This window comes from Giraffa tippelskirchi, chromosome 4 (genome assembly GCF_054371585.1).
Source record: "Giraffa tippelskirchi isolate mGirTip1 chromosome 4, T2T-mGirTip1v1.2.pri, whole genome shotgun sequence".
NCBI classification, from domain to species: domain Eukaryota; kingdom Metazoa; phylum Chordata; class Mammalia; order Artiodactyla; family Giraffidae; genus Giraffa; species Giraffa tippelskirchi.
The window spans coordinates 82,118,709-82,132,653 of NC_137278.1; the positions used below are offsets into that span (position 1 = coordinate 82,118,709).

The window sequence follows — 13,945 nt, forward strand, 5'->3', positions numbered from 1 at the left end:
ACACCCTGGGATGCAGTGCCAAGCGGCCACCTGGAAGCTAAGCACTGAGGAGGGAAACAGGGGGAGCAGTGAGAAGATACCTCAGTGTGGAAACTGTTCTCTACTGTAGATCCCTTACAAGTTCCGGACTTGTCACCTCCTGCCCCCTTGCCACCATCATCTACATCAGAGCGGACGACAAAAGAGAAAAAGGCAGTTCAGTAGCAATAATGGGTATCAAGCACAGTGCATAACTGGAATAGGTACACGGTCGCGCCCCGCTCCCCAGGGCTCACGGAGACGCCAGGACTTCGGAGGGTGCAGAGCGAGCCCGAAAGCACCCGGAGCTCCTGTTGCTCTCGCGCGGGGTCAAGCCAGTGAACCACAGCCCCACGCGGCCACCGCGGCTTCGAGCTCGCGGGGAGACTACAGCTCCCGGCAGGCACCGCGCCGGCCGCGCGCCCCCGCCCCTCGCGCGCCCCCGCCTCGCACGCCCCGGCCCCCCGCCCTCGGGCCTCAGGACGGGACGGGGCGGAGGGAGGGAGGGAAGAAGGGGCGCCTGTGGCGGGCGGGATTCTGCGAGGCGCGTGAAGCCTCGCTGGCTCCTGCTCCAGGATCCAGACGCTGGCAGGCTTGGAGTTTCTCACGACCGGCCGAGCCAGGCTCTGTAAGTAGTCGCCTCAGGGAGCGCGGAACAGACACCGAAAAAGTTAGCGCCGCCGCGGCCGCCGCTTTGTTCTCCCGGCCCGTCGGGTGAGGCGGCGTTGGCGGCGGCCGCCCCTCCCCCGCCTGCCCGCACGCGGCGGCGACAGCGAGGGCGGCGGGACTCGGACCCCGCGCCGGGCTGGGCGGCGGCCGCCGGGGCTGGGCGGGAAGTTGGCGGAGCGCGCGGCGGGAGGAGCGGGCGGTGGGCGCTCCGGCGAGCGGGGGCGCCGGCGCGGCCGCCAGATGGGGCCAAGTTCCGGCGAGGGCGCCGACGCCAACTTGGAGTCACGGTACGCCGGCGACCACCGCGCCCGGCCCCTCGGTCTCCATCTCTTACCGGATCCCTCCCAACTAGCTCCCGATGCCAGACGGGCGGCACTCACGCTGCCGAATTTGGGATGAGCCTTTCCCTTTTCTTTACACCACTCTTCCTTGCAGCCGTCTCAAAGGGCTGAGTCGTTGGTGCTTAGGGAACGTAAGCCCCCACCCCAGGTTCCTGACTCGTGTTTAGTTTTGCAAGTTGCCGCGTTGTTCCGAGTCAGCCTCACCCCCGGGAGGGTTTTCTTAAGATGAAACACTGAGGAGAGCGTCTGTTTCTTTGAGCAATAAAATAACCACAGACTATTCGATTGCCTGTTGGAGATTTTATTTGAAGTCATCGCAGTCAGAAGCAGAGGCCTTGCCGTGTGCAGCAGGCACGAATATAAATCGAGCGACGGCGTGTGTGAGAGCTGCAGACTTTTCCATACACAGATTGATGGCTTGGACGTAACTGTCTCTTCAACCACACCCATCCCCACAGGAAATAAGACTATCAGTGTCATCTTTGATTAGGAAGGATAAGTTACACCCTGAACTTGGTTCGACACAGCCTTAATGAGCTGTAGAGGCAAATGAAACGAAAACTTTTCAAAAGACCGTAATTTGTACTCTAGAAACTGTTATCGTATTACTCTTATACTGTTTCTACTGTGTACTTACTGCTTCAGTTCTTCAAGTTTTAGCGGCTGTGAATTTGCTTAGATCAAGTTTACTTACCAACTTGAATGCAGCGAGGATGGGGGAATATCTTTGGATTCTTAGCCCCGACCGAGGTCTAGGCCAGGTTTATTTAATAGAGGAACCCGCTTCTCCTTCCTGTTAGCATCTGGATTCAGAGTAAACATGGACATTTCAGCCAAAAAGAAGTTACAAGTTTTAATAAAAGTATGTAAAACGTGTCACGGAAGCCTTCGTGTTAGGTTTTGCTTCAGTAGGTCCTGTAGATGGTGGTCGGCCTGATCAGAGGAACTTGAATATTTGACAAGCCAGTTTTCCATCCTAAGTTAAGAATGTTGACTTGTTTATTATCTTGAGATGAATCGTAGTGAGTCTTTTAAATATATAAATTTTATAAGCTTTCAGTTTCATGAGGTGACCTGTTTAAAATAGAAATAAATATCTCTTAGTTGGTCGTGTTTCATCTAAAAACTGCCATACCCCCAAAAAGTCTTAATACATCAAGTTTTCGGACATTAAATTTTTAAAGTTATGTAAGAATTGGAAAAATCTCCTACAGGAGGAAAGAGAATAAATGGTCATTTAAAGTTGATGAAAATATTACCATATTAGAGTTAATTGCTCATTTTAAAAAGAAACTGCTTTTACAGAACTTGATATTGGGAAATTATTGGCTAATACAGTTTTAAGTTTGATTTAATAATAATCATGCTTGTGATTCATAATCTGTGCAGATAGTACTTTGAGTCTCTCTGATTATGTAATTCAAATTGAATTTGTATGTGAGCCTCTTTGGAGCTGTTGTCTCATTAATGAAAAAACTTGAGATAATGTTCTGAAGATGTTTTAATTTCAGTGTAGAAAAAAGTTTTCTCCACTTCTGTGGTCAGTTTATAGTGACCATATGTATGAAGTAGCTCACTGGCTATTAGCTAGTCAGATTTCTCAGATACCACTGATGCAAAGAGAGGTGATATAGTTATATCAAGCCCAACATGGATTCGTAGACTGGAAGTTTGGAATCTTAATAGATGAACTTTTCACTGCCTGGGAGCGTGGACTTGGTGTGCTCCCTCTCTATTCTCTCTGACGTGGAAAAGACTGAGATGCAAATACCCGTCGTTTAGATGAGCAGAATTTTACCAGCGACAATTTAGTTAATGCTGAGCTCTTAGGAGGAAAAATACTTATATTAATCTAAGGTAATAGTTACATTTTTAAAAGTAAATAGATGTAGGAATTGCTAGAAACTATGATTTTTAAAAAAACCAACAGTTACTTGGATTTTTTATACACGATAAAAGCAACATCAGGGTTATTAAGCAAAATCAAGCCTGTGTCAAGGTAGAACATGGATACTGACTTCAGGACACCTGTAAAGTATTGCATTGAAAAAGGCCACATGCTTTTTTACATATTAAAAGAATACAGTACTTATCAACAGAAGAAAAAAAAATGATCTGCATTCATTAGCTTTCCTAGCACACACAAGTAAGTCAAACCAGGAAAACTTGTTACTAGTAGAGTCACAGTAAATATTATGCTTTTCTGAATAGAAAAAGTGTTTTACCTCTTCACTCTTACCTTTACTGAGTACGAGAAGGACGTTGGCTACACTAAATAATGAGCTTCCCTTTTGAAGTATTTACTAGCTGGATTTGTTTTGTCTTTCTGGAATCCTCTTTGCTTCTCTCTGTTTCCCTGATTCCCACTTATCCTTTAGGTTTTAGCTTCCTTAAAGGTGCCTTGCCTGTGACCCCAGTTGAAAATAGGTCCTCTCAAGATTCTCTGTCATATCACCTTTCATAATTTGTAATTGCTTTGCTATTAATACAAATATATGTTTAATGTGTGTATCCCATATCACACAGCAAGCTCCAGGGACAGCAGTAGCCATGTCTGTTTTGGTCACTGCTGTACAACCCTAGAGTTTCTCATAACAGTTTAGCAAATGATAAAGTATAGTATTAGACGCTCAGTCGTGTCTGACTCTTTGTGACATTATGGACTAGAGCCTGCCAGGCTCCTCTGTCCATGGAATTCTCCAGGCAAGAATGCTGGAGTGGGTTGCCATTTCCTACTCCAGAGGATCCTCCCAACCGAGGGATCGAACCCAAGTCTCCCACATTGCAGGCAGATTCTTTACTATCTGATCCATCACGTTTGTTGAATGAAAATGCTGCTTTTGAACTTCTTATAATTAGAGGCTTTGCTAAGAAATGAGATAATGTAAATGTAGGGAAGGGTTGAGAGAGAGCTCAATTTGTGATGTTACCATGAAGTATAACTCTCAGTTAAGTTCCCTAGCCTCCAAGGCCTTTGTTTCTACCCTGTAGTTATAATAGGGCAGGTTGGACTCAAGATTCCTTTAATATGCCACTTTTGGACTCCATTCAACAATAGTGACAGATTATATGCTCATTTGAATAAAATATATGACAGATAATTCCCCAAAAGAGTATTTGAGATGTTTCAAATAAAAATGCTTGCCAACTCATAGCTATTAGGAACAAACATATCTAATTGATTTATAAATTAGTAAAATGCACTATTGTTTGTTTTGTGATTGAAGCATAGAGACAAAATAAATTAGAGGTATTAGATTTGTTTTAATATTTAGTCTTAATTTTTTAATGCTGTATCTCACAGATCAAATCAAGGTTCATAAAACAAAACAGGGAGAGGGAAAACAGATGGAATGAGTGGGCAAAAGCTAAGACTGCTCAAGTTTTTTCTATTTGTGTTCATGCTGAAACTTTAACAAATACTTTAATATAAAAGTAAAACATGGTTTACCGGTAGTTATTGATAGTACTGATCATTGATTGTAATTATAAGACAGGTACTGTTATTTGGCTAACATTAGCAGGTATTATTTGGAAATTTAGTGCGAAGACAGCCATCAAAAATAAATTATTATTATTGAACACAGCAGTATCTTGTAATTTAAAGTATTTAACCTGCATGCAATATTATTCATAGATATTTTGCTAACATTTTTATGGTGTTTGTTCAGCTTTTTGAAACTACTCAAGTCATGTATGTTGACAACCTTATTACCTCATGAGAAAACATGTTCTAGATTGTTGAAGGTGACATGAAATAGTATAAAGAACATGGTCTTTGGAGTCAGAGGGACTTCAATGTGAGTTGCAGTTCCATCACTTATTAGCTGTGTAGTCATGGGCAAGCAACTATTCTGAAACTCTGGCTCCTTTTCTGTAAAACAGAGTTAAACAGATCCCCTGTGGACATAGCAAGGGTTTAATAAAGTATGTCTTAATTGCAGAGTTTAGTGTAAAGTGGGAGCTTAATTATTAATTCTTTAATTACTATGAAAATTGCTAAAACTTACTGAGCACTTCTGATAAGCCAGAAGTGTATTGTACATATAGTAGCGCAGTCCTCATTAACATCCTGTAAGGTAAGTAAATAGTGCTGTTGTCTTCATTTTATTTCTGCCCTCTGCAATGATACTAAATAAACAAATTATTTTCTGTTAACTCCTTAATCTTATGCTTGCTCTGTGTCCACAAGTTGTCCATCAACACAACTTCCTGGGTGTGTGGTATAAGTAGAGATAACACTTCATAAGTGAATACATTGCTACCAAGAGCAAGAAATAAATAAATCATCCGTTTAAAAATAGGGAAAAAAAAGTTATTCTCTTAACACCTTTTCAGATATTTGAAGACCATCATTTTATTTGTTTTTGTTATGCATAGTTTGTCACATGACATTGTTTTCACCTTAATGTAGATATCTACTCTATTGTTTTTGAAAATCAATACAGCTTTTAAAAATGTAGACGGGGTTAAAATGTAACAGTGGTAATGTAACCTGATTAGCAACCAGTATACTGACTGATGCTGATGTGTTCTCAGTGTCCTGGGGCTTTGGGTTTATGTTAGTTCTTTTAGTCACCCATTATATTATTAGTAGCAGCCGCTGTTAAACTCTTGGGTTGATAACTCCTCTAATGAACAGATTCTAAGTCAGCATTTCTCCATTTCAATATTGCACGTTTAACTTTTGAAATGCAGAGCTTTACACTTGTCATTGTTATACTTCACTTGAATTTTAGTTTATTTCTCTCAGACTGTACAATCTGAGGATTTTATAAGCATGTTTTCCATGTCTTTATAATCTTATAAATAATCAAAAACAATATAGGGCCAAGGCCAGAGTTCCAAGGCACTCTCCTAAAGGTTTCTTTAAGTTGATAAAGAGCAGCAAACTACACTAACATCCAGCTTATACTTAAGCACCTCATTTACAAAAATAGCATGGCATACCATCTTGAATATTGTTTCAGCCAGAATACACTTAATTTTTTTCTGGCTTTGCTAATTGTGTGATCTTGGGCAAGTACTTTAGTATCTAGGCCAGTTTTCTCAACTATAAAATGAATTGTTGTAAGGATTAAATGAGGAAACATATGGAATGCTTAGAACAGCGTCTGGCAGAAAGAACTCAATTACCGTGAGTTATTATTTTCTCCTAAAAAGGCTAATAATCACGTTTTTCAAAGATGTAAATATAGTTGATTTGGTGTTATTCTGTTTGAATTCAAGCTCACCTCTGGTGTGATCATACTATGCTTTTCTAAGTAGTCAGAAACCATTTGCTTTCTTAATCTGTTTTCACATGTGACTAAAGGTTAATATTACAGTTATATTCTGTAGTTTCTGAAGTTGCTTCCCTATTCCTCTAGCCCACAAAACTTGAAACAACTCTGCTCCATCTCCAGTCCATGATTATTTCTCTCTGAGCTCTTTCTCCAGGAAGGTAAGAGTCAGGTTTGTGATTGCACTTACTGATTAAGCGACATGCAGTAGGTTGCATCTGGACCTAAAGACTTGCACTCTCAAAGATCTTTTCGTCTCTCTTATTCACCAGGCTCAGGTTTCAGTTCTCAGTGCTCTTTTACAGCTTTAGTTTAAAAACTGAGAGAAGGTAAGCAAAGCACAAGTTGAGCAATTCTGCCTTCTCTCTGTGCTTTTTCAACCTTAACAACATCCTCACTGAGCAGTGATTCTCTCAGTTCCTTGTTCTCTTTGAGAAATAGTATGTTATTGTGGAGATACCACTGGGTGGGAAAGTATGAAACTTGCCTACCTATTAGGTACTAATTCCTACTCCACCTCTTAATAACCATGTGATGCTGGGCAGGTTACTTTAGCTGCTAGTTCTTCAGTTTTCTCATCTGCAAAAATAATGAAGTAGTATTTGCATTGTCAGGTTCGAAAGAGATATCATGAGATAAAAGTGTATAAACGTTTATAAGATGTTAAATGCTGTACAATGTAAGATGAGTTACAAATTGTTTATCTGAATGTAGTTCTAAAAGCTTTTGTTATCTTTAGGCAGTTTTTTTCTTAAGCCTTAGTTTTTCCTGAACTTTCTCATTCCTAATACTATATCTGTATGTTTTTGATCTTATGTTATGTTCATCCTAATTTATTTAGTCTTGTTAACCGCTGTCCAGAGAGGCATTCTGCAGCTGCTTGGAGTGCTTCACTCTTTGTTATTATTAGGATTGGTTACAGGTATGTGATGGAACCTAAATGGAAAGATACATCTCTTTTTGAGCCATTTCACTTAGCCATGAGGTCATGCTTTTAGTTTTTGAACTGTCTTTATGAAAAACTGTGATAAATATAACTGCTTAGTGTTCTTTTTACTTTTAGCATTTTTTTTTTGTGACAAGATCACTTTTTCCGATCTTCCTGTCTTAATTATGTCTTTTACACTTCTTTGTGTGCTGTATAACTGTGTTTAGTATATGCTTTTTTAGTTTTCTGTCTAGATTTAAACTTTTAATACAAAAAAGAATACTCTTGTCTACATTAGGGCAGTATTATATATCTTTTGTACGACCAAGTGGTACTTATTTTATTTCTATGACAATATCAGTTTTAGTTTTCTTTTTTGTCCCTTCTATTTTTCTGTTTTTTGTCATAACTCAGTTGTGTATTTGTGGAATAAAGTGTTTTGACCTTCCTTAAGTTTCAGGTGTTAGTGAGGAATGTCAGGGGTGTATTTTGTTTCTGTTTTGTGTTTTGAGCAGAAGACTATCCCTGAAATTATGGGCTGTGATAACTAGGCCCCAATAAAATGACTACCCATTAAAATTTATTGGTGAATTGTAAACATACAACCACAACTTATTTAAAGAAAGCATAAGGATTCTTATAATTTAAAAATAATGTTAAGTGAGTATAAAATATTAAAAGTTTTAAAAAAATTTCTTCCAGGCTACCTACATTTCAGAAAGCATCAACCTTTCTCAATGGACGCGTTCATCAAGTGGAATATACCTGTTCTATTTTAAAAAGCTTTGTGCTTAATCTTGGAAAAATTTACTCCTTCAAAATGAAAATGAGGACATGTGAGAAGGTGATTTAAGGTGTGGACATTTAAGAAAGTGTCTTGTTAGATCAATGAACCAAAGGATACGTACTGAATAGATTAATCCTAAACATTTTTTAATTTTTAAACTAGGAGGATTTTATTTTGACAGAAAAGCAACTTGTATTCGTTATGTATTTTCTGAAATTAAAAGAGAGAGACAAGAATAGACTTAAAAGAAAATAGGTGAAGATGTTTAGTAGGTAAACAATGCCAACCGTCTTCTGATGAGGATAATTCAGTGATGTTAAATCCTTCCCAAAACCCTGGTTGTGGTCCTAACAACAAGACTTTTTTGATGAGACTGATATTAAGGGAAGTGGGACCTTTGGTATAGTCAACTCACAGTTGTAGAACTTGCCATCATCAGCATGAGTGGCTTAAAAGAGGAAACAAAGAAGCTTTCAACTAAATCCAAAACTACAGTCATTTTTTTACCACTGTGATTTTAAGGCCTCTTCATAACCATTGAAAAAGAATTGACAACTGTTTTAAAAGATTAAAGAAAGGCAGATGTCTGCAAACAACTCTCCTCCATCAGCTCAGAAGTCTGTAATACCTGCCACTCTTCCTGCTGTGCTTCCAGCTCCTTCTCCGTGTTCAAGTCCTAAAACAGGACTCTCTGCGCGACTCTCTAATGGAAGCTTCAGTGCACCGTCACTCACGAACTCCAGAGGCTCAGTGCATACAGTCTCATTTCTGCTGCAGATTGGCCTTACAAGGGAGAGTATTACCATCGAAGCCCAGGAACTATCTTTATCTGCTGTCAAGGACCTTGTCTGCTCCATTGTTTATCAAAAGGTACTGTGCATGCTATTTATGTCAACAGTTTTTCTAATTAATATTGTTTCTATTGCTTTTCTATAAATTATGCATGCAACAATGAGTGAACTCATATGGATGAATCAGGTGTTTATATCCTAATTCTGACCATTTGGGAGAGAGTCCTAGTAGACTAAAAGCCTATAGTCTGAAATGTCAGAGTCTTAACAGCTGGAGCCTATATCCAAGCTTTAAAATACTAATTCAGTTTGTCTCTTTAAGACCAGGAGAATCAGTGTAAAGTTAAAAGGACTTAAGCAATCTCACTTGTTTTCAGAGAAAAGTCAGCAGGTATTAATAGGAGGCATAAAAAAGGCATCAAGGGTACTTACCAAGAGGATGGGGCCCAGCCATCCAGGTTGCTGAGTCCAGGTCCACACCTTTTCTTCCCAGGGGCCCTGTGTGCTGCCCTTTTGTACACCCTCTTCGTTCCCTTTCGATCCTGATTTCACTTAAACTGCCGGAGGACCACACTCTCTCTGTCTCTTAAAAATTAGGTAAACGAGCTTTTTATATATATCAAAATATATGAACATTTAAAAATTGAGGGTGATTTTATTTTCTTTCATCCACTCATCCTCTGCCCCATACCCTGCCATTTTTTTTAAGGACTCTTAGCTAAATTTCTTTAGTATTCTTGATTTGATGGGTGAGCTGATATGTTCTACATTTTATCATAAAACTATGCATATAAGTAATATGAATTGGTTACACTTTCTTTTTAATGGACCAAGCCTATGTTTCAAACAAAGTAGTATACTTTATGTTTTAAAAATTCCATCAGTAAGATTAATGTATTTGGATTCATGCTCCTCCTCTTACTGTTTTTGTTTCAGTTCCTTATGCTTCATGTGGTTTGTCCTTATCTTCTAATGTAGAAATAATTAACAGTCAAAAAATGTTATGTGGTTTGTGAAAATACCCATATTTCCTGTGTGTTAACAGTGGCATCTATTTAAATGTGGCCTAAAGTAAGATTAGATGTCTTTTTGTAGATCTGTGGACCATCTATGTGTCTTTAAGTGTCTTTGCTTTTAGTTTCCCTTTCATCAAATGTTAACCGAGGTTTTAATAAATATTTTTGCTAGCTTTTAACTTAAAGGTAAGGTTTTTGACTTAAATACAGTTTGTAACTTTATCATTTCTCTTTTTTTGAGCCCTCTAGAAATCATAACTAATGTTTTGGTAGAGTTTATATTATTGAGTTTTCGACCTTTGGAAATTTTACTTAGTTGTTTTATTTCTGCAGAGGCATACTGATTATCTACAGGATTATATAGGGTTAATGTTGCTCCCTTATTAGTATAGATGTGAGAATTGGGTCAGATGGGTCAAGTGCTTGGGAAACTATAATCCATGAAAAATTCTAGTGACATCAAAGAAATGGACAAGACACAGCTCAAGAAAAGATAACTCAGGGTAAACTTCCTGCAAATATAAAATAGAATTATTAATTACAGAGATAGCCAGCATAAAATGAATATCATGGTGGGCTGAATTTGAATCAGTATTGTAATATGGGGATGTATTTGGCAAAAATATATAGCGTATATGTCTCATGATCATATTATACACTCATTTTGACATATGCTAGAATTCTGTTGTTTAAGTATAGTGAAAAAGAGTATTGAGCTTCTAACTAGGTCAGCTCTATTGGGTTTGTTTGTATGTTTGTTTGTTTTGGCTGCACCACATGGCTTACCGGATGTTAGATCCTCAACCAGGGATTGAACCCAGGACCTCAGCATTGAGAACACAGAGTTCTAACCCATAAACCACCAGGGAATTCCCAGCTCTGTTGTTTATTAACTGTATAACTTTGCATAATTTAACTTCTGTGGATTACATTTCCATATCTGTCAAATGATTGAATTGGGGTGTTTTCTAATATGTAATTCCAACTGTGAAATTCTGAATCATTTAATCTAAATTTAGGTCTTTACTCTAGAGATGGAGACAGGAGTTTCAAGGAACAATGTACTCAAGTCCTAACTGGAAAGAAATCTTAAGGGAGACAGCTCAGTTTCTGGGGTTCTATAGAGAGGTTTCATGGATCCCTAACTTATCTGGGAGATGGAAAAACCACGTTAGAAGTTCTCTCCTTTTTATCTTCTCTCTTGTCTTGGATTCTTGCTTGCTAATCACTTACTTCACTACCTGCACGTGCACAACTCCAGGTTAACTCCCCGAACTCGGATGGGCATACTTGCTTTTCTTATTTCTGTTCTTAGTCAGTAAATATATGTATTAAACCTTCTAAAGATAGAGTACTGGTTAAATTTTAGGAAGTAGATTAACCATATGTCGTCCCTTCCCTCCAAAAGCTTATAGTCTGGTAAGGGAAACATTCACCACAGTAAAATATGAAAAGTAAAAAGTGAAGCTAAAATGAAAAGTGCTCTTCTCAGGTTGATAAAAAGATGTGAAAGGCTTCATATGAAACGTAGCATTTCATCTGATTCTTAAAGAATGAATAACCTTTCAGCGATGGGAGGGAAAGAGTATATACCAAGGCAAAAGAATCAGGATAAGCAATGATACGGGAGGTGAAAAGAGGAAGATTATAATTGACAACAATTATTTTGTGCCTGCTCTACATCAGGAGCTTCATGCACACTTTCTACTTAATCCCCACAGCAAGTTTTAGTGCATCACACATAGTTTTTTTTTTTCTCCTGATGAGAACCTGTAAGATCCATTCTCTTAACAACTTTCAGATAGAAAATAGTGTTAACTGCAGTCATCATGCTGTACATTATATTGCCAGAACTTATTTATGTTATAATAAGAAATTGGCACCCTTTGACCACTTTATCCATTTCCCCACCTTTGACCCCTTGTCTCTAATAATCACCAGCTCTGGTTTTTGTGGTTTCCAAATGTAAGTGAAATCATACAGTATTTGTCTTTCTCTGTTTGACTTATCTCACTTATCATAATGCCTTCAAGATCCATCCATATTATTGCAGATAGTAGGATTTCCTTCCTTTTATGGCTGCATAATATATCATTGTCTCTCTCTGTGTATACACATCACATTTTCTGTATATCTATCAGTGGAGATAGAGGTTGTTTCCATGTCTTGGCTGTTGTAAATAATGATGCACTAACATGAGGGTGCAGATTTCATTCAATTTGGTGATTTCATATCCTTTGACTGTATACCAGAAGTGGAATTGTTGGATCTCATGGTAATTCTGTTTATAATTTGTTGGAGAAGCTCCGTGCTCTTCTGTAGTGCCTGCACCAATTTACATTCCCACCGACAGTGCACCGGCGTTCCCATTTCTCCACATGCTTGTCAGTGTGTGTTGTTACACTTTTGACAGTAGCCATTCTAACGGGAGATGACAGCCTCATTGTGGTTTTGATTTGCGTTTCCCTGTTGGTTATTGAGGAACACTTCTTCATGTACTTGTTGGCCATTTGTATATCTTTTTTTGGAAAAATGGATTAAGTTCCTCTGCCCATTTTTTACTTTAATTGATAGGTGGGGCTTGTTGTTGTTTTCTTTTGATATTGTGTTATATGAGTTCTTTATATGTTTTGAATATTAATCCTTTATCAGATACAACATTTGCAAATATTTTCTCCAGTTCATTTTTTTAATGGTTTGCTTTGCTATAGAGAAGCTTTTAGTTTGATTTAATCCCAGTTGTTTATTTTTGCTTTTGCTGCTTTTGCTGTTCTTGTCAAATCCAAAAAATCATTGCTAGGATCAGTGTTAAGGAGTTTACCCTCCTATGTTTTCTTCTAGGAGTTTTATGGTCTCAGGTCTTATGTTCAAGTCTGCATTCAATTTTCAGTTGATTTTTGTGTATAGTGTAGGACTGGGCTTAAGTTTCATTCTTCTGCATGTGGTTGTTCATTTTTCCCAGCACCATTTATCAAAGAGACTGCCCTTTTCCTTTGTTTATTCTTGGCTCCTTTGTTATAAATTAATTGACTGTATATGCATGGGTTTATGTCTGTGCTCTGTTCTTTTTCATTCATTTAACATGTCCATTTTTATGCCAATATTGTAACTTTGAAATATAGTTTGAAATCAGAGGCATGATACCTCTACCTTTGTTCTTCTTAAGATTGCTTTGGCTATTTAGAGTCTTTTGTGATTCTATACAAATTTTAAGATTTTTTTTCTTTTTTTGTGAAAAATACCATTGGAATTTTGATAGGAATTGCCTTGAATCTGGAGATCATTTTAGGTAGTATGAACATCTTAATATTAATTTTTCTAGCTCATGAGCATAGAGTATCTTTCCATTTATTTATGTCTTCTACAGTTGCTTTTTGATGCATTGCACATAAAATTATTCTCTTTCCAATGGTTTGTTATTAGTGTATATTAATAGAAATGTAATTGATTTTTGTATATTGACTTTGTATCCTGCAACTTTACTGAAATTTTCAATTAATTCCAACAGGTTTTTTGGTGGAGCCTTTAGGATTTTGTGTATATAGTGTCATTTCATCTGCAGATGTACAGTTGGCTTCTTCCTTTCTGATTTGTATGCCTTTTTTTTTCCTCTTGTATAACTGCTCTGACTAGGACTTCCAGTAAGTACTATGTTGAATAAAAGTAGTAAGAGTGGACATCCTGTCTTGTTCCTCATCTTAAAAGAAAAGTTTTCAGCTTTTCAGCATTGAATATGTTAGCTGTGGGCTGATAATATATGGTCTTTATTATGTTGAGGTATGTCCCTTCTGCACTCACTTTGTTAAGAGGTATTGTCGTGAATGGATGCTACATTTCGTTAAATGCTCTTTTCTACATCTTTTGAGATGATTCTATGATTTCTATTCTTCATATTATTAATGTGGTGTGTTGAAAAAATCCTTTCATCCCTGGAATAACTGCCACTTGATTATGTGTTATTGTTGTTGTTCAGTTGCTAAGTCATGCCTGACTCTTTGCAACCTCATGGACTGTAGCACACCAGGCTTCCTTGTCTTTCAGTCCCCCGGAGTTTGCTCAAACTCATGTCCATTGAATCAGTGATGCCATCCAACCATCTCATCCTCTGTCACC

The 13,945-nt window shown here is 38.1% G+C and overlaps 1 protein-coding gene across 15 annotated transcripts in view; it reads left to right on the top strand.

The window, feature by feature from the left end:
- Positions 1-521: 521 nt before the first annotated feature.
- Positions 522-13,945, top strand: part of PRKD3 (protein kinase D3) — an 87,607-nt gene continuing 74,183 nt past the window's right edge. For 5 of the 15 annotated variants that reach the window (XR_014083651.1, XR_014083654.1, XR_014083656.1 and 2 more), the window contains exons 1-2: positions 522-646; positions 7,941-8,895. Coding sequence is in view for 9 of the 15 variants with exons in the window: in XM_081596200.1 (XP_081452326.1) it covers positions 8,608-8,895 (288 nt within the window). In the remaining 6 variants the exon portion in view is untranslated. Of the gene's footprint in view, positions 647-860; positions 3,175-7,940; positions 8,896-13,945 lie in introns of those variants that run through there. The other 10 variants (XR_014083653.1, XR_014083655.1, XM_081596204.1 and 7 more) reach the window with 3 other exon arrangements.